The sequence below is a fragment of the Neodiprion pinetum genome, chromosome 7 (assembly GCF_021155775.2).
Source record: "Neodiprion pinetum isolate iyNeoPine1 chromosome 7, iyNeoPine1.2, whole genome shotgun sequence".
Taxonomy (NCBI): Eukaryota; Metazoa; Arthropoda; class Insecta; order Hymenoptera; family Diprionidae; genus Neodiprion; species Neodiprion pinetum.
In genome coordinates, this window is record NC_060238.1 from 17,098,755 (window position 1) to 17,118,797 (window position 20,043).

General features: G+C 34.8%; 2 protein-coding genes across 3 annotated transcripts in view; one reads left to right on the forward strand and one right to left on the reverse strand.

The window, feature by feature from the left end:
* LOC124222641 (phosphotriesterase-related protein) overlaps positions 1 to 7,152 on the forward strand; it is a 37,792-nt gene extending 30,640 nt beyond the window's left edge. For both annotated transcript variants that reach the window (XM_046633815.2, XM_046633816.2), the window contains exon 7: positions 1,653 to 7,152. In XM_046633815.2, the coding sequence (XP_046489771.1) occupies positions 1,653 to 1,784 (132 nt within the window). In that variant the 3' untranslated portion in view covers positions 1,785 to 7,152. The remainder of the gene's footprint in view (positions 1 to 1,652) is intronic.
* Pdi (protein disulfide isomerase) lies at positions 6,060 to 16,836 on the reverse strand. The gene is made up of 8 exons (XM_046633813.2): positions 16,483 to 16,836; positions 11,627 to 11,958; positions 10,121 to 10,258; positions 9,771 to 10,001; positions 9,302 to 9,673; positions 8,202 to 8,330; positions 7,831 to 7,917; positions 6,060 to 7,681 (listed from the first exon to the last, which is right to left on the reverse strand). The coding sequence occupies exons 1-8, from the start codon at positions 16,637 to 16,639 to the stop codon at positions 7,631 to 7,633; spliced, it is 1,497 nt and encodes a 498-aa protein (XP_046489769.1). The 5' UTR covers positions 16,640 to 16,836; the 3' UTR covers positions 6,060 to 7,630.
* Positions 16,837 to 20,043: the final 3,207 nt, after the last annotated feature.

Consider the following 20,043-nt stretch of genomic DNA (forward strand, 5'->3'; position numbering starts at 1 on the left):
TTTTAGTCTGATCAATCGAAAGAAGCTATTCCGTTCAACTACAATTGCAGATCTTCATAGATATTCATACTTTTCTACGAAAATCTACGTAAAACTATCACGCTTTATGAAAGTTATATATTTTCATGATTTTACGTTAAACATTGTTCATTTTCATAGATTTTCATGAAAAGTCGTAGTTTTCTACGAAGAAAAATACATGAAACCATGATTCTTGATGAATTTTTAATATGTATTTTTAATAAAATAAAAATACATACATATGTATGTATGTGTATGTAAGTAGAAAATTTAATTATATCATTATCATGGTGTTGAGATCAATCGAGCTTCGACCGGAAACAGATTAAAAAACATTTCGCAAAATGAATCTGAAAAAATTCTCATGAACTCAACAAGAAGTAATGCAACTTTTTACCGTCTTGAGGTTTTGTTGTAAACCTCGTCGTTTTCGTACTCCGAAGCAATATTCAAATTGTCTATTTTTTTATCAAAAAACGAAATATTTCTGGGAAAAAAAACACAAAAATTTTTCTTCAAAACGAAATTGAAGCTTAGGCTTCCCCCTTTATGACTTTAGTCGGAGAAATGCATAAAACAGATTTTTAGTGCAAATGGGGTCCACTCACAAAAGAACATAAAAACGACAAGAAATGGTCGTTTTCAAAACTGTGTGTTAAGTGTCAAAAAAATCGGACAAATTTTTTTGAAAAGCCAAAATGTAGGTAAAAATCCCCCCTCTTTAAAATGCCGTTAGTCAAATTGGCCTAGGCCAACTACCGGCGAAATGGCATAAAACACCGTTCCGGCACTTTTTCCAACTCTTGTACGGAAACTTTCCGCCGGTAGTGTATACAAAATATACTTGTGAAAAAAGTATACGTTATTGAAGTGTGCAATATGCTTTACATTATACTTACATGCTAGGTGAGTCTAGAGTGCTTTCGTAGCAGTCTAGATTTTGATTTTTTTTTTTTTTCTTTTATGAATAGCATTAAAATAGCATCGGTCAATCACGCACGTTTTACTCATTCTTCATTTGATTAACAAAAAGTTTCATCTTTAATTAACACTTCATATATGATATGGCCCAACAATCATGCAACCTTCTTTAATGCGGTTATGTTGCCCTGAAATAGGTACTACCATAGACTTATAGATATAGACTGCGCGGTCCGTGCACCGGGCTGAAGCCCTAATTGGAAAGTAAGTAGGTACGATTTCGGGAAAATCCTCTCCTTCGTACTCATCTTCCGGTTCGCTTAGTTTTAATTCAAAGCGATACACCTAAATCATTGACATGTTCTATAATTTTATTTTTGACACTATTCATTTATCTTCTCAGAAAAATAATCACTGATGCATTCTGGTAATTATACCTTGTGACTCTTCAGAATCTGATGGATCTGCGTCATTCCCATGATAATTTCATTATTCTAATGGCAATTTATTTTCAATAACATCCATATTTAGAAAATAAGTCGTTTCTAATGCAAATGATGTTGGAAGTTCTAGGATGATTTAAAACCATTTTCATTTGCAGATATTTTGAACGCGTTTTTGTGCTCATCTTTTAGAAACAAACATATTTTTCCTTCATGATTTTCCAGACCATAGATAGTTCATGTATTTTTTACTTTTTTACTTTACAGATGGCTTTTGGAGGACACGGATTCTCTCATATCTATAACAACGTTTTACCAAAAATGTTAATAAAAGGTTTCTCACAAGAAGATATTGATCTCATTACAATGAAGAACCCAACAACGTGGCTCGCAATGTGAAGTGCTCGAGTATGATATTGATTAATAAAAATAATTCTATCCGATCCCAGTTACATTCAAGATTGTTCTGTTATCGATATGAAAAAAATGTTACATCTCATCTTGTGAATAAAACTCTTCGCTTGAAACAGATTATATCGTCATTCAAATCGGCTATATTAAGAAATGAGAAAATTCCGTGTGACAAGAATACCCTTTAACGAAAAAATTAGCAAAAATGCCATCATCATCTGCGTACGATGCAGGCATTATTCTCAGCTGGGTATAGTATAAGTCACCAATTTATGGGGTTGAAAATACTTGTTCCGGTGAAAGTAATCTCTATGATACTCTACGGAACGCAGAAAAATATAAAATAGTAAGAAATCGTCGAGTTTTGCAGATTTTTCGTAGAAAGCGATAAAACATTTAACAAACTGCAAACATCTACGATTATCTGTAGCGAAATAAAAAATCAATTACCCTAAGAAATGTAAAAATAAAATGTTTTTGTCCAAGCCGCAATAAAATCATTGCGTGAAACAATCCTTTTTCTCGGTGTATAAAATAGATTGCGAACAGTTTCCTTCAGGCAAATGTATTATTATTGATCTACTTATTTTCAAAAAATTCCCCGTATAAATGAACTGTTAATCCTTGCGGAATCTCTGGTCTATACAAATTACAGAAGATAAATTAGTAACTTTACTGGGGACAATAGGATACTACACGATTCTGATTAGAGAATCATTTTGATTGTCCAAATATTTTTGTATGTCCGACACTCATAGCTAATAACAAATTTCATAAAGTATTTTTCTGCCTTTGTGAATGATCGTCTTACTCATTAGAATATTTCTAGAATCTAGGTACTAGTTCAAATAACGCCACAAGTTGGTTTTCGTCAAAAAGTTCCTGATATAACAACTTGCTTCAGAAGTAATTTGCAAAAAAAGGTGAAATCAAAAAACTAATAAATATGTTTAAATGCAATATCACATTTTTATTTTCAAATCAAATGCTTCCTGAGCATTAAACCGTTTTTAAATGAAAGTTCATGAAGATATTGTCAAGTACAAACAAGTGGCATAATTTGATAATCATCAGATAGTAAATTGGATGGCAACTTTTAATATCCACGCTACTGGAATAGTCACGGAATTATTAACCCGTTATGAACACACTTCCGAATAATAACACGAAAGACACACTCACTCCAATCCACAATATTTATAAAACTTTCAATTTTCAATATTTTCTTAATAAAAATTCAACTCTAAACTCTCAGCATAACACACTGCAGGATAAAATCCTGTAGTGACCGATTTCAATGAAATTATGAAGTATCAAAAACGTAATGTAATGTAATTTATTGAAAAGGCCGTAGGACTTAATCCTCTAACGGCCAAAAGCAAATACAAATATACAGAATGTACACAATATTTTGAAATTAAAAAGAATACAATGCAAAATAATAATAATAATAATGCAAACTAAATCCAATTGCACTTGATCAACACAACGCACAACACAGGCTTAAAGTTCAGCACGCTCAATAGCCAGTAGGTAGTTATAGCAACTTGTCTTAAATATTGGTATTGATTCAGCTGCTGTTATCGATGGTGGCAAAGAATTCCAAAAGGAAGTGCCAAAAACCAAGGAGTGCTGAAGGATTGAGGTCCGTGGAATCGGCGCAATAAGCGTGTCAGTTCGATTATTGTGCCTATGCCTCGCGATGTTGTGGTTCGTCCTAATTCGATCCTTCAAGAGAGCATTCTTATTTAAGACCAGCATCCCATAATAAATGCAACCCATCAAGTAAAGCCGACGATTAAATGGCGAAAGCCACCCAAGATCAAGCCGCGGTCCATTGATGTGTTCTCCAAGCGGCTTTCGCAACAAAAAACGCACACAGTTATTCAGAGTAACCTTCAACTTCTTCTCAAGACTTTGATTTAAGTTGGTAAGAGCCACTGCACAGGAATCGAAAATAGGGAGCACCAAGCTAGTTACTAATCGACGCTTTAACGTAACGTTCAAGTCATTAACCGACGGACGAAGGCGGTATAGCACTCGCGACACTGAGTTACAAGTCTTACCAACCTGATCGACCCACGATAGTCTCTGGTCAATTAGAACCCCGAGGTATTTGAAACTAACAACGTCCAAAAATGAGATTCAATGAAATCAGAAGAAAAGTAAATGAATCTGTTTTTCGTCAAACTTAGTGTAAAATGTGCCGCATACTTAGCGTGGTGTTTGGACTACCCAAAATGTCCACAACGGGTTAGACATATTTATGAGAACAAGTATGGCACAAAACTGTTTTCGAAAAACAGAAATTTCTTTATGCTATTTTTATCAGTATCCACGAACATACTGAATACCATCAATCCAAACAGACAGAAGAGTTCTGATTCCATGAAACTTCATCAATAGTTCAAATTTCGCGTCACTCGAAAAGTTCCGAGTTTCAGTGAGATTTCCCCGGAATATAAACTTTTGCCCATTCACTTTATCATTTTTGCTATGACACTGATGGTGGGAGGAAAAGAATTTTAACATTTTGTACTTTTTGAAAATTAAAGCGAACAAATAAAAAATCCATATCTATTTCTTATCACAAATTTGGCTAGCAATAACTATAAATACTATAGCTATAAGTGTTGCATGTAAAATGTACAAGAAATCTTGGAAAATTGGGTTTCAAGGTATGCCATACAATCTGACCAAATTTATACTCACCCTGTTTAATAACCTTTTAAGGACGGGAGTGGTCGAGATTTCGACCACTGGGTTGGTCGGACACTCCACGTGAGAAATTCATTGATATTATATGCAAATTTCGTGTAAAATAAAAGGTCGACTTCAACGTAAAAATCCCCGTCCTTAAAAGGTTAAGCTTTTAGGTTTCCAATTCACGTGATTCCGCTCAGTCATTGCTCCTCTTCTCGCTTTTCCTATCTGTTTCCTCGTACCTTTCTTGTTATTTCTTAAACTTATGTAAATCCAAAATTTTTTTAATTTTGCTCACACCATTGCAGAGCCAAAGAATTCAATGTGTGCTAAATTATAGAGATATTTCGTTTGCAATTTTGTGAATTAAGATTCAAGCTTTGAGAAATCCCAGATATGATACCAAATCCACCAGTGTTTTGAAAATATTAGCTATCTATGCTTCTCTAAATTTTAGAATCTACATGAAAAGTAATTATGATCACAAAAAGGCGATCCAGGTCTCAGAGCGGCAAATTGGACTTCCTATTTCGGATTGTGAGATATTTGTAATAAATTTGAGGACATGGTTAAGAGACTCGCTTTAGTTTCGACAGCATACATTTCGCTATAATTATTGGTACAAAAAACAAAAACGGAATATTTTGAAACTACCAGACGGATTATTAAAAAAAAATCATTTGCTGGAAGTTTTTCTAATTTTAAAAATATTGCTTGGACGGATCAGGTAAAATATGTCTGAGAAATTAGATATTCATCGTAGATGTGCTATGCGGTCTTTTAAATTTTCATTGCCACCTACTGAGTCAAAATGGTAAATATAGACTTGAAACAAAAATTGAGTTTCTATATGGCTGTCTTCCAATTTAAAAAAAATCTGCTTCTCAAGTTATTCATACACTTTATAGTCATTGATTTGCCGATTTCTAAGGTTTTCCATAATTTTCTATAATTCTTGTGGCTAAAACTCGAAACAGCAAAATACCCTCACTTGCTCCCAATCCGGTCTAATCGTAAAATAAACATGTGATACATAACTTCACAAGCCTACGACATCTTACAATTCACATAGCTTTTAATCAGACATGTCGGTTAGGAATCCACCAATTACTACATGCATTTAATTCAAATGAGTCAACTCCATCAAGATTTCAAGTTTCTGAACGCAAAATGTCATCGTTTATTGCTTTGATGGCATATTTAATTTATTCCTGTCATGATTGCAGAGATTTTCTCAAGTTGACAAAACTTTTGGATATCTTCGATGTAGAGTATACATAATTTTAGGCAGTTTAGGAATTTTTGAATATTCCCGAGGCCAGTGTAGACAACGTTAGGTGCAACATGCAGAGGGTATGCAAAAGATCTTACATTCGCGAATTCATTATGTTTACGTTATCATAGCAATGACTGTATAGAATGAGGTTTCATGATTAAAAAAAAAATGAATAAACTGCGCACGAACATTGTTCGCAGTGTATAATGCAGTAATTTGTTCAAATATTTGTGATATATTAAGAATAATGTATACGTATGTGTGTATATATGTATAATAAAGAGTTAAAAGATATAATTTCTCATTTTATCTCATCCATAATCTTCTACAAACGTTTCAGTCGGTAAAATTACAATTAAATTGGAATTATTTCCTCGCTTAAATACTTCCTAAATAACAACCACTTTTCTAGTTTCCTTCAATTAAATGCCACAGATGGAATAAATAACCTGCAGACAAATCAATAGTCATGTAACTGAATAATTATTGGTAGGTTCAACAGAAATAGACTTAAGATACAGAATGGAAAAATGGAAGTATTATAAAAAAAAATATAAAAAAAAAAACTATCTGGGCCCGTATGAAACAACCTAGCAAAAACAAAAACTAGTTTACATTACGTTGTAGGCAATTCTGAAGCAAACATACGTGGATATATGTGCATGCACAGAACTTCGAATCAAGTCCAAATAAGTGATAAATTCTATTTCACAAATTATTAGATTCTATAAGATAAGAATTAAACTGAATAGCAGATGAAAGGAGAATAAATCGTCCCAGTTCAACACATTTATATGGTGGCTTTTTTGTCAATCAGGTCACTGTAATGGTTCAACTTGGATATTTAAATAACAATTTGTCACGGTGAAGTACGAGTGAACGAAATCCCCTGTAGTTCCGTCGAATTTTTAACCTTATTATTCCACAGCTTTCTTTTGTATTTGATCATGTTTTATGTGACCCAATCATGGTTTGGACGCGAGAATATTGTGTTCTATACTTGAAGTAATCATTTTTGCGATAATACAGAAAAAGAGCACCTTTATGCCTTAGTACTAGGTACTATTTTTTTTGCACTTCGCAATAACGAAACAAAACTTGTAAACCATACTTTTGCTATATAAAATATCATGCGCACCATGGGGGCAGTCTTTTTCGCCTCGCTTATTAGCAAACTTGTACTCGACATAAAAAAATCTACTATTGTTCGATGTACAGATTTGAAGATGTATTAATCGAGGGTAAAAAGTACATCTCACAAACGGTCAAATTTAAGAATCGGGAGATAATTAGATAAGGTTTTCTTGACTTGTACTAGGATTTGATCAATTGAATGAAAACAAAAATACTCAAAGCATTGACAGAAAAATGCTCAAATTGCGGGAAAAAAAAACCTGTATACGATCGTATGCAATATATCAATTTTAAAAAATCTCAACCTAAACCTATTTAGTAATTATACACAAGAATAAGATCCAGAATTACAAAAACGTAAAGTACGAATAGATTTGTAGTCATCAGAGAAATGTTGTGAAAACTTTTGACAGCTTGTAGAAAAATTGTTCCTGGACATGATTCGGCCGATCTTTAGTACCTCTCATTTGATAAAATTGAGTACTAACAACCCTCTTAGATATTTGTACGTTAAAATGACAGTATTTAGTGGTGTAAATATAGGTTTGACGCTTTTTTTTAAGCACAACAGGTGACCTTATTTTTAATTTACTTTTTCTTTTCCCCCATTTTAATGTGACCCAACGCACGATTCAACAACACATGTTTGCGCCGACTTCGCTCCATGTGATGGGAAAAGATATTTTAAGGGGTAATTGTTGTTCTTAGATTGTGCACCAGGTTACAACTCATCCTTTCGTGGCACATCATCATCTTCATCTTCTTCTTCGGCCTGAAACATCAACGATGTAACATAAAAAATGAAGAACAATACAGTTACATTTTTATTATGGCAATCAAAATTATTGAGATTACTCAATGAACATATGAGTAGACCGATACGTTATAAAATTAAATGCAGTTTCAAAAAAAGTTAATTACCTCTTCGGCGCTCTGACCGTAAACACCTCCGGTCTCTAAAAATTTGGATAATCCTTCCAACGTTCTTTCTCCACTGTATTCTACAACCTGTAAGCAAGTTTGAAATAAGACACAATTATTTTTAGTTAAATAGTCTACAAGCATACTTATTGTTTTCCAATCTACAATAATATAGCTGGCATCTTATTTAGCATTAACTCTAATCAAGATATAAAATACATAAGTAATGCGATCTGCAATATTTTGATCTTAAATACTGTTATATGCTCATGTTATGAATGTAAATTGACAATTTACAAGCAATTGGTATAGTCTTTAGTATAGTTCTCATACTCTTTAATACTTTCTTTGATCTAATTACTCATACGAACCTTATTGTCTCCTTTTTGGTACAATTTTATTGTTGGGAAGCTAGTAATTTTGGTGTGTTCAAGCTCGTTGGCAGTGGCATCCATCTTCGCAATGAGAACCGTTTTGCTGTCTTTGAATTTCTCAGCAAGCTGTAATTTAAACCAAACATATTTCAGCATTTTATCATTGAAATTTCAAGTTTCATTTCCACATGTCCCTAATGGATTCCCTAGAGTCTAAATTGAAGAAATAAAGAAATCTAATAAGTATCTATGCTACGCTACGCATGACATATACAATAAATGATCTTCGATGAACATAAGCATCTTGCAAATTAAATGGGATTACTTATTAGACCTGATTTATGAATCATGTTTAGCCCGACCAAGTCAAACTTATGCAAATCTGTAGAAATATTAAGATAATTTTCAAGTAGATTGGAATCAACCGAAAATATGTTGCATTTCACAATCATTTTCAATTCATAGTGGTGCATACTCATACTAGGACATGATTATTTTTTCAAGAAAACAATTGGGAATTATAAGTAGTCAGTATTCTATGCTACAAAGTTGGACATTTTTTTAACGTCTATCATTATTCATAAATTGCATGACAAATTAAAATGTCAAAAACAGGACTTTATCAAGAATCAATACTTATTTTGAGGTTGAGTTTCTATAAACGTGTTAAACTTTAAAGACTTTAGCTTTACTATTGTGTGGATTCGAGGACTTGCCTAATTTTACTGAAATGGTCCTGATGGAAAAATTATTATGTGTTTTAAAAAGAAGAGAAAGACGGAGAAAACTAGTATCAATTCAAGGGTTAAAATTGAAGTAAAATCAGACGAATCTACTAGATATTTCAACTGTTTTAACGAAATTAGAAATGAATTATCAATATCACAATGTAAGTGTTTGTTTTGGAAATCTTCAGGAAAATCATTGTAGCTTAGAACTATATTAAGTTGGGAAACTGTTAATGTTTTACTATCTCATGATCAAATTAAGGAAAATGTATTCATGAACTTCGATTCGACGTCCTTCTAACACAAGTATCAATGGTTGCTAAATCTTTCGCGTTAGGTTGCATATGTCGCTGAACTTATTATACTTACAGCATCATAGATTGGCACCAGTTGTTTACAATGACCGCACCAAGGGGCGTAGAACTCGACTAGGACATCCTTCTCGGTATCAAGGACAACTTCATCAAAGTTAGTGCTGACGAGTACTTTGACGGGTTCTTTGTCCCAATCTTCAGGCAAATCCTGGGACAGCAGATGCTTTTTCAATTTGTCCTCTGTGAATGCAGTTACAAATGCAAGTACATTCTCAGGCGTAAGTTCCGGATTTTCTGGCTTGTATTTGGCCATATCTTCTTCCAACCTAATCAAACGCATTGCGGGAACTTCTTGTTTCTTCATTCCAAAGAACTCCAAGATTCTCTCGTGATCTTCCTCATGGGCATTAATTGTAACGAACAGAACCTGAGAAACGAAATCATTAGTTAATTTCGGAATTAGGCACACGTTTGGGAGTGGCATTGATATTTGAATAATGGATAAATTGTGTTTAGTTTGTTACCTGTTCACGGAACTTCTTTGCTGATTCCTTGATACCTTCAACATATTTATCAAAGTCACCTCCCTCTTTGCTCAAGAACAACAGTAAGTGGCTCTTGATGTCTCCACCAAAGATTTTCTGAGCAGTATCGTGATTGAATTCTACAATCAGAGGCAAAGATTGGCTGGCAACAAAACGTTTCAAAGCTTCTTCAGTTACTTCGCCCGAAAATTCAGCTTTTCCTTCGTCAAACTGAAAAAATGTAAAAGAGCAGTTATGCATAAGGACTAGCTGGCAATTAAAATTTAGTTAATTAAGCTTCAAGGTTACACAATGCTTATAAAAGGTACTGTTTAAGATAACTATCGTACCTTCTTGAATAAAACAATCTTGCCATCTTCGACTTGGTATTCGCCAAACACATCTTCGCTGCTTGAAATACCGAAGGGTTGATCATCAACGCTGTTTGCAACATCCAAGAATAATTTTGCAGCATCTGAATCCGTGTCCTAAAATTCGAAAACAGTTTGGTTTTAACTTTGATTCATATATATAGACAATGGTAAACTAACAATGCCATAAATGGTCACTTTACAATCGAGAAGTTCAAAGTTTTACATTGTTGTGCACACGACAAAAAGAATTGCCGTACTTAGAAATTACATCACATGAATTTTTAAAACCATAGCTTCCTTAGATATTCTACTAGCACTGTCTCCTGCATGTAGTTGGAAAATTACTCAGTCAAGAAGACACTAGTTGGGACTTCGGTTTTTTTCTACTTCCTTCAGGACTATATCTCATTTAGGAAAAATACGAACATATTCTTGTACGTTTTAGATGTGTATGAAACTATGCCGCTATCCATTTGCTGAACGACCTTATGTCAATTAATAACACGCAAAGAAATAATTTCGAATTATGGAGTAACAAACTATGAAATACAACAAAGGCAATCACAATAAAAATTTCACTCGTTTCAATGGAATAATTCAACGGATGATGGTTTTGGTTGACCTTTTATAATAAGTTTTTCATAGCACATGCTTGGAAAGTTTAGTTTTCCATTGGTAATACAGTTTGTCCATTCCCGAATAGTACGGTAAAGAAATCTTTCAGATCCCTTGATGTTCTAGATCTTTTTCCTGGATTACTTTTTTGACCGAAGTTTGTATTCAGATCACTCTTCGTAGAACAAGGGTTTTTTTCAAATGACTTGCGGCACTGCCAGTGACTTCACTAAAGGTGACTAAACCTTCTACTTCTTTTAAACCACCTTATTGCATTTGATTGTCACTTAAATCAAACTTTTATAGGTGTTGCAAATAATAGCATATGTTACACGTGTCGATAGATGATACATGTGATTATAGCATTTTCCTTGGCTTACACTGTGAACTTCATACTTGTCGGACATTGCCAACTTTCCGAACTTGTACTACAATATACTATTCAAACGTTGGAAAATTTCAATTTGTTAATTGATGTGCGATGCGAAATCAGAAAAAATATTAAGCGGAAATCTTTATTGAAACGCGTATCCATTTATACACGAAATACATAATCCAGAGTAAATAGGGGTATTCTCAAGAGAATTTTTAAATATTCTTCCAGCAGCATGCTAGAAGCGTTACTTGCTTTGCCATCATAATAATATTCGTCCTTTTCTTAGTCCTAGTGCATAATCGTTGAAAGTACAACGCTCAAACTGACAATCAAATATATCTACAATTCGTTATAGCTTCATATCGAAAATTATTAAATTCTTGAAAGCAATTCCGCTCATTTCGAAAGTATTAATCAATTAATTATGGTCTAATATTATTTTTAGTACCTTGTTTTGGGAATTTTGAAAATTACGTGAAAGAATTTCATACCTTGAAAAAGCCAATGACAGCGACATTGTTTCCGTCGATGAAAGCTTTAGCTTCGTCTACGGAAGTCAAGCTCTTGGCCGGAGGTCCAGTTTTCTTAAGTACCCAATTAACAATGTCATCAGCTTGTCGACCGCCGCCGTACTCAACAGGTGATCCCTTGCGGAAGAATTTCAGAGTTGGGTAACCCCTGACGCCATGTTCCTCTGCAAGCTCTGTTTCTACGGTGGCATCAACTTTTCCAAGTTTTACTTCAGAGCTCAAGTCTGCCAACTGCTTAGCTGCCTTGACATATTCTGGTGCCAATGCTTTGCAATGGCCACACCATGGAGCATCTGGAAAAGACAACATGCGTATTTTAAACTAGTGTAGAATATTGGAAACAATATGAATATTTTACATGATGCACTGGAACAATACAGTGGAGGAACTAATATCTTCTACCATGAACTTTCACAAAGTACTTTATGTATAACAGAAAATGCGACAGGAATTATTGTAATTACACTTGAGGTTTAAACAGTGCAAGAAATTAAGGGTTAATGCAGGTTAATTACAGAATCACCAGATATAAGTTAGTAGGATCAACGTAACGAAGCATTAGAAATAAAAATTACTTATGGAGGCCTAAAATGATTCCGAGTCAAGTAAATTGGAAAATATGAGTATGTATTGCTTTATTAGAGTTTACAGGATTTCAAACTGTACAAAAATTGCAAAATAATTATCTTTGATAAAATTGCCCCAATGTGTCAAAAAATGTTGTAATGCAAGTTTGTTGTTGGCTTAAATGTATGTGATGTTATCATGTAAGTGTTATTGAATCTGCTGTTGTTCTTATTGTGTAAAATTAACGCTCATTATTAACTCACAGAATTGCTTTCCAGCTTTCTAATTTAGAATTAACTGTGTCAATTTTCATTTTACAACTATTGCTGATAAAATTTAAAACTTCTACCATCAAAAACTACATTGCAGCTCGATAAGTTCGTCATAAGATGATGCCAGATAACTTTCTGTTTTTCCCACTTATTGTTCATATAAATAGCTTTGTTGGAATGGAAAAGTGTATGTGAATGAGTGTGCAAGTTGAATTTAAGTAAAGCAAACTTGCAGTCTGCACTGCAGGACAAAACATGAGTAAAATTCTACATGTTCTGTGGTGTTCGATCTACTAAAGCTATACACTCATCTATACATCATTTTTTAAACCTGTTTGAAAATTATTGGGAAAACGATATTTTGATAATGGATAGAAATATTTTATTTCATAGTTTTATTTCAATTAAATTAATAAAAGAAATCTTTCAACTCGTTATAATTAAATGTAGTCACATTGCATCCAAATGATCAACGCCATTTTTATAGTCACAAAGATTTCCAGAAAGGTCATTAATTCTGAATTCAGACATGTGGATTACTTAGTTTAGACGTCACCGTTTCGAGCAGGTTGAGCACATTCAAAACATTCAAAGTATATGTGATATTTCAAACACAAAATAATAATGCTGGGTCCTGGTGATAAAATCTGTTATGAATACCAAATTTACATTTGGTATATGAAGTTTATCAAACGCTGATAAGATATTGAATTCAGGTTTCATGCTGTTACCTTAATCAGATTTTTATTTATTACGAATAAATTGAAAGCAGAAATATATCATAATTAATTCAATCGTTGGCAGCTTTCTCTTCCATCCGTTGATAATCAGGAGGTTAAACTTTGTAACATTAATGTAATGAAACACTGAAAATCGTTACGACTATTTCGCAATTTGATAATTAGATCGTAGGGCTTTTATTTGTAATATCAATATGATTTATTTCATTAGAATCGTAATTTATGTTTCACTGCATGTCTGACAATCCTACACAGAGAAAATTTTCTGATTGTTTTTGCATCGACTTTGAAAATACTTTTTAGTAGGGCTTGATCCATGTTATTGGAGTATATGAATAATTGGTATAGCATTTGTCAGTGCTATAAGATCATATGATTAATACATTAATTCTTTAAACCTTTGCAAAAAAAAGTATAGGATATCCCATGTGGTATTAGGATCAAAGCCGTGCACTTTTTTACCGCGCGATGCGAGTGTTGTGCAAAGTTTTTTGAAAACTGTTTTGCTGCGCTAAATTTGTGAAATTCAAAGTTGTAGATAACCATCTTATTGTGGACAGTAATCATGAACAAGTTTCAACTATAGTCTTGGGAATGGTTTTTTAGATACGCGAATCTTTATCAGTAACGAGAGGATTTCACAATAATACAGCCGATAAAAAAAAATTACGCAATTCTGACATGTCACTGAGGATATCACTTATCAAGTTTAATCTACTACTACTATGTATTCATTTTGGCAATATGGGATGACTTCTTACTTTTACTATCTTTCAAATCAACCTACTGTATTGTAATAGCACATACACGTTGTGACGTGCGATCTTCTTCACAAAATTGTCTTTGGAAGATTGAAAACTAGTTTTACATATTATTCAAAATTGAAACTAATTTGAGTCCGTCTTTTCGTTATGTATCTCAATAGTACACAAAAAAATAATTACGTTGTATTTTTTTCTTTTACCAATTGAACAAGAATTATAGTTTAAACGACGAATTGAAAGCAACCGAGTTATAATGTCACCTATGCTAAGATATATCTATACATAACAAAAATACTGAAATTCAATTACTTATAAATGGTACTTTTATCAAAAAGAAAAAGAAAGGTGCCTCATAATTATTTCAATTTACTATACTAATTGTATTCATCAACAATAGAAATGAAAATTTAGGATAAAGACTAATTGGATCTGTAGTGTTATTAATTATTTTCAGACATTTGGATAGATATAATGCAATTTAGTTTTACAAAAATTCAATAGCAATATTATTCACTTTAAAATCGTTGCTCCATTCGAAAATATCTTATTTCTATATGGTTCTATCCCATACAGACTAGTCCTGTAATTAATTCTCACTAGGCGTGATTTTGTCTACAGGTATTTAATCTACTCAATTCGGACCACACATATTGGAGTGTAATGAGTAACTTCTAGTAATGAGTAAGTTAATTATGTTACAAACGCAAAGAATCTGTGTCTCGAACTAGCGACAAATAGTCTAAGTGGCCATTCAACAAATACATTCGCTTTTTTGTACGGTTTCGGACCTCCTTCCCCCCCCTTGTAACAATGGTTCGTTCGACCAAACCCCCTTAAAATACGAAGTTGAGTAACATTATTCTAACGAAACATTGGGAAACAATCAGTATTTTCTTATATTTACAATGATTTTGAATAAACTTTGTTTTATTACAGTTTACCGAATGTCAAACAGTTCCAAAATCGCGATATAATGGTCTTTCCCCAGCATGAATCACTATGGTAACATTACTAACTCCTACATAATCCTAAAATAATGCATCGCAAATCATGCCCCCCCTCCCCCTTTGCACTCCTGTTTTGTCTATTAATTCATAATTCTATCTATTTCTAAAATTCTTCATAATGAAACATATTCAAAGTATTCAAAATGCACAATTCGAATAATACAGCAGCCCTTCATTTCTATCTTCGGTAAATTTTCATGCTAAAACACAAATACTATAAAAAAAACTTAACTCCCCCTCACAAAGTGACCACATTTTTTCATTGGCCCCTAATTGTAAGTTATTGCAACAGGTAGAAACGATGTAACTCTAGATACAGATGTTGATAAATATGATTCTAGGCAATGTATATGTAGAAATTTTGAATTCCTCTCACTGAAATAGATCTCTTAAAACCTGCGTGTTAAGATATGCTATTTTTAACAATCACACTGATACAAGTCTTTTTTACCGTCTTTCTCAGATACATCTTTTCATTGTTTTCTCTAAGATGAATATTATTCACTACGAAAAGTCAATGTGATGTTTAAACATGTGTACGTCGATAGCATATCATTTATCTGTGGGTACGTTAAAAATGTGTGGCTTGATTGATGTGTACTCCAATCACATGCAGTTTCACTTATATGTGGGACGAGTTTGTATAGGGCTGGTAATGCAAGAATGAAGCTTTCTATCTGAGACAGAAGTCGCACAGGCATGAAACATTGACAAAATATCTCGAACCTTTCATCACGATGATCGGACGCACAAAAATTTGTAACAAACTGAACGCCTCAAGATGAATAAAATTTGTGACGCAGTGTCCTCGTCGAAAAAAATGGAAAAAGTCGTTGATAATGCTGTAAGACATGTATTTCTAAAGATGAAAACAAGGAAAAAGTAAAATACCCAGAACTACCTTTTATATTTACTTAAGTGTAGTGCGATAAACCAAATGAGTTGATACAAAAGAGCCTAAAAAAATCACACGATCTTACAGTACTTAATGATAACGAATGAGCAGAAAGAAATATTTCAAAAAATACGGAGGCAAAGTACATCGTGTGTGAATAGTAACATATTTTAAAGCGTGTTTAATGAATCAAAGGGTGACAAATGCTTCAAATTTGTTCCATTCCCACTCCTTCGGCGGAGAAGCCGACTTACGGTAAATCCGTTGGCCTTTCGACTTCACACGAGTGACGTGTCAAATCACTGACGATACAAATTACTGCCGGTTAAAGTACATGCATTTACGGTATAACGACGATACGTGTATGGATGATGTTAGTTTAATTGACTAAGATTAATTGGTACTGATGAATTTTCGACTCATTTAAATTCTATGACAAAAATTGTTGGCGTAACTAAAATTACAAAGTAAAAATTAATAAATACATGACGACAATCGTGACATATAGGTTCAGATAAATGAGTGAATGAACGCTGAGCAAAACTGCGAAATGCATGGTTTGATTTACTTACAGAATTCGACGAGGACAAACTGGTTATCGGTAACAGCCTGTTGAAAGTTTTTCTTCGTTAAAATCAAAACGCCATCCTCCTCTTGGATGGAACTCTCGTCGCCGAGAACAACGGCGATCGTCGAAATGGCAAAAAAGAAAACCGAGAGATACTTCATGTTTGCGAAATGATCGTACGTGCGTATCGATGTATGAATCAAATGGCCAGCCGCGACACCACTCCGTTACACCTCTACGCCGCTACTACACGCGCAGCGACCAATTCCGGCAACAAAGGACAAGGAAGAAGTGACGAAAGTGCCGCTCAACAGGCACTAGCTATCCCTCTGGCGTAGACGAGATACGAGTTCGTCCAACAATCGGCGGAGGATTCTATACGCGTGGCAATGCTTCGATCGTGGTGCTCTACGATTGGTCGATCTTCTTCGACGGTGTGCGATGTTACGATGAAGCGGTTGAAGCACAGTTTACATTAAAGAGCAATACCACCGGTACCACCAATGTCAGGGTGCCAGCACATGGAGCGTAACTTGCATATTCTAGTGATTCTGATAGTTTGACACACGGTCTTACATACAGGGGCCGGATTCTGAACATCAAGTGAGTTCGAGTTAGTGAGTTCTACGGTTTTCCGCTCTTCGTACTATTATTATAGTCGATGGTCAATGAACATCACGGTCGGTACAGAGCTTATCGATGTTAAATATTATTACGAAGTGGCACATGCTGTTAATAGAGGGCGATAGCTAAGAAAGGAGAGAAAAATGGATGTTAGTTCTGACGTTTGTTTGTATTAATCATACATAACCTCTTATTCCTTCTCAAAAGGTTGGGTGTTGAGTATATTATATACTTCTTATTTTAGAGTTATTTTTCGGATAAGTAGTCTGTTATATATTGCGTGCTCAACGCGGGGTTACGTTAGAAACCGGCACCACAGGCAAAAAAATTATAGAAAATACACGGAGTGCTAGTGGGTGGGCAATTACCACGAGCAGATAGAGAACGATTTATTAGCCGCTAGATGGCACACACCGCAAGTTTCTGAGCCATACACTATTCCGGAAAGAAAAGATTGACATCACACTCCAAATTTTCGCTTCCACAAAGACGAACGCGACTCACTTGATGTTCAGAATCCGGCCCCAGATCTGGAAACTCCGGTGGTGGGGGTATGTACTTTTATCATGAATAACACTCAAAAATGAAGAAAGATGCGAATAAAAAATGATTGAGATGTTTACTAGCATTCCATGGCGGGCGTGATAATTGTTTTATTTTAACGGAATCCTCAAATGTTTAAGTCAATAAAATCCATAAACATCAAGCGAGGGCTCACAACTTTTGAGACAGTTTGAGATCTTGTGGAGATGATCCACCGTTTACATACTTTACACTGAGTTATGAAATGTCAAAAACTTCGATGAGCAGGTTATCTTATCGGTATATATCTATATCTATCATACCCCGGGCCAATGGCGCCCCTAACGGATAGATAGGAAACAAGACCGTGTGCCTCACTAACGGTGACACCCCCTTCCACTCAAAAGTGCCGGAGTTACCACCTCCGTGAAGTTGGCCCCCCGAATTTATTATTTTTAAATCTAATTAATGCAATTCGTTTGAGAATCGTTTGAGAGGGTTTGAGAGTAAAGAAAAATCGGTTGAGAGTTAATAGTTTTTCCAGAAAATTGATTTTAATTTTGGGTGTGAAGTTGGCCCCCATATTTTCTATCTCCTCAAAAAATGGACTTAAACGTTTAATTTTTTTTTAATCTTTTGAGAATCGTTTGAGAGGATTTGATAGTAGAAAAAAACTGTTAGAGAGTTAATATTTTAATTGATATTCCATAATTATTGAGTGATTGATTTCCCCATGATTTCCCCTAGTTTCCGAGCACTTCCGGCCTGCGCAATGGATATGCGCGGTGTACATGCGCAGTGTATCTAAAATCAGCTGGAGGCTGGTCGTGAGTGTTCTGCGCCGAAGAAACTGGCGTTTCTGTTTCATCGTGTGTTCTCCAGTAACAAAATCAATTAATCCTTCAAAAAATTGAGCAACATTCCAACGAGAGCAATAATGTTCAAAGAGCGAAAGAACTTTTGGAAGAAAGTCGTATAATAAATTTATCCGACGTTTTTTCAATGATCTTGCCAAACATCGTCGAGTTGTGAACAAATAATGTCCTCGAAACTCGTATTTCTTCGTCAATCTCGGTCGCTACAGCTGATTTCAGACGCACTGCGCAGACATGTTGCGCATATACAGTGCGCACACACAATGCGCACACCGGAAGTGCTCTAATCCTACGGGAAATCGCACATTGAATAATTATTTAATATCAATTAAAATATTAACTCTCTAACAGTTTTTTTCTACTCTCAAATCCTCTCAAACGATTCTCAAACGATTAAAAAAAAAATTGAACGTCCGAGTCCATTTTTTGAGGAGATAGAAAATATGGGGGCCAACTTCACACCCAAAATTAAAATCAATTTTCCGGAAAAACTACTAACTCTCAAACGATTTTTCTTTACTCTTAAACCCTCTCAAACGATTCTCAAACGAATTGCATTAATTAGATTTAAAAATAACAACTTCGGGGGGCCAACTTCACGGAGGTGGAGTTACCAGATCTGTATGTAAGACCGTGGACCGTGGTCAAGACACGCGTGGGCAAAAAAAATTAGTGAGAATGCGCCAAAAGTTTCATATGACAACAGATGCTTTCCATTTAGAGCACCATATGACACGGTGTAAACATTTCTGATCTATTACTTTGCCCGGATTGGCCGCTTACAATAGAAATTTGTATTAAATGGAAAGCACCCGGTGTGGTTCTGATTCCTGACCTGTCACAATGATTAATCTCAAAATATATACGTGCTTCTATTTATTTCGTGAACGTCAGGACACCAAGGACGCAACTCGGTAATGCTTAACTTTAAAAAATTGAGCAAGATTGGTCAAGACTGCTTAATGCGGTAATGTAAGTTTGATATTTTTTAGGCGAACGCGCAAAGAACATTTTTGCCCACGTTATAGTGAGAAGGATGGAACACGCGTGTCTTGACCTGTCTAATCTAAGGACCTTGGCTTGACAGACAACTACGAGCGCCACTAGTGGTGGAGATTGGCGGCAGAATCGAGGGACATTTTGCGAACCACTTTTATCAGCGTGTGTCAGGGGGCTGGCGTGGGATACGCATGTGCTATATCTGTATGTACGATTGTACACAGTGTTGCCATACGGACGGAAATACCGTACATGTACGATAACTTTAAGGGTCGTACGACTTACGATTACCGTACCATAACGTACGATAATCATACGGTAATTGTGGGCACGTACGACTTTTATGTTAGTTAACGGCGAACGTAACAGCACTCACGAGTAACAAACGTTACTTGCGGATAGCTGTTCTTCCTCATACAGCTATGACTGCTTGACACTGACATTTTTTTTCTTGTCAGCTCTTGCCGATAAGTTACCGCTCGTCGGTAACCTCGATGGTCATATAACCATCATCAATGAGTCCCGGCCCGGGACTCCCGGGCCTC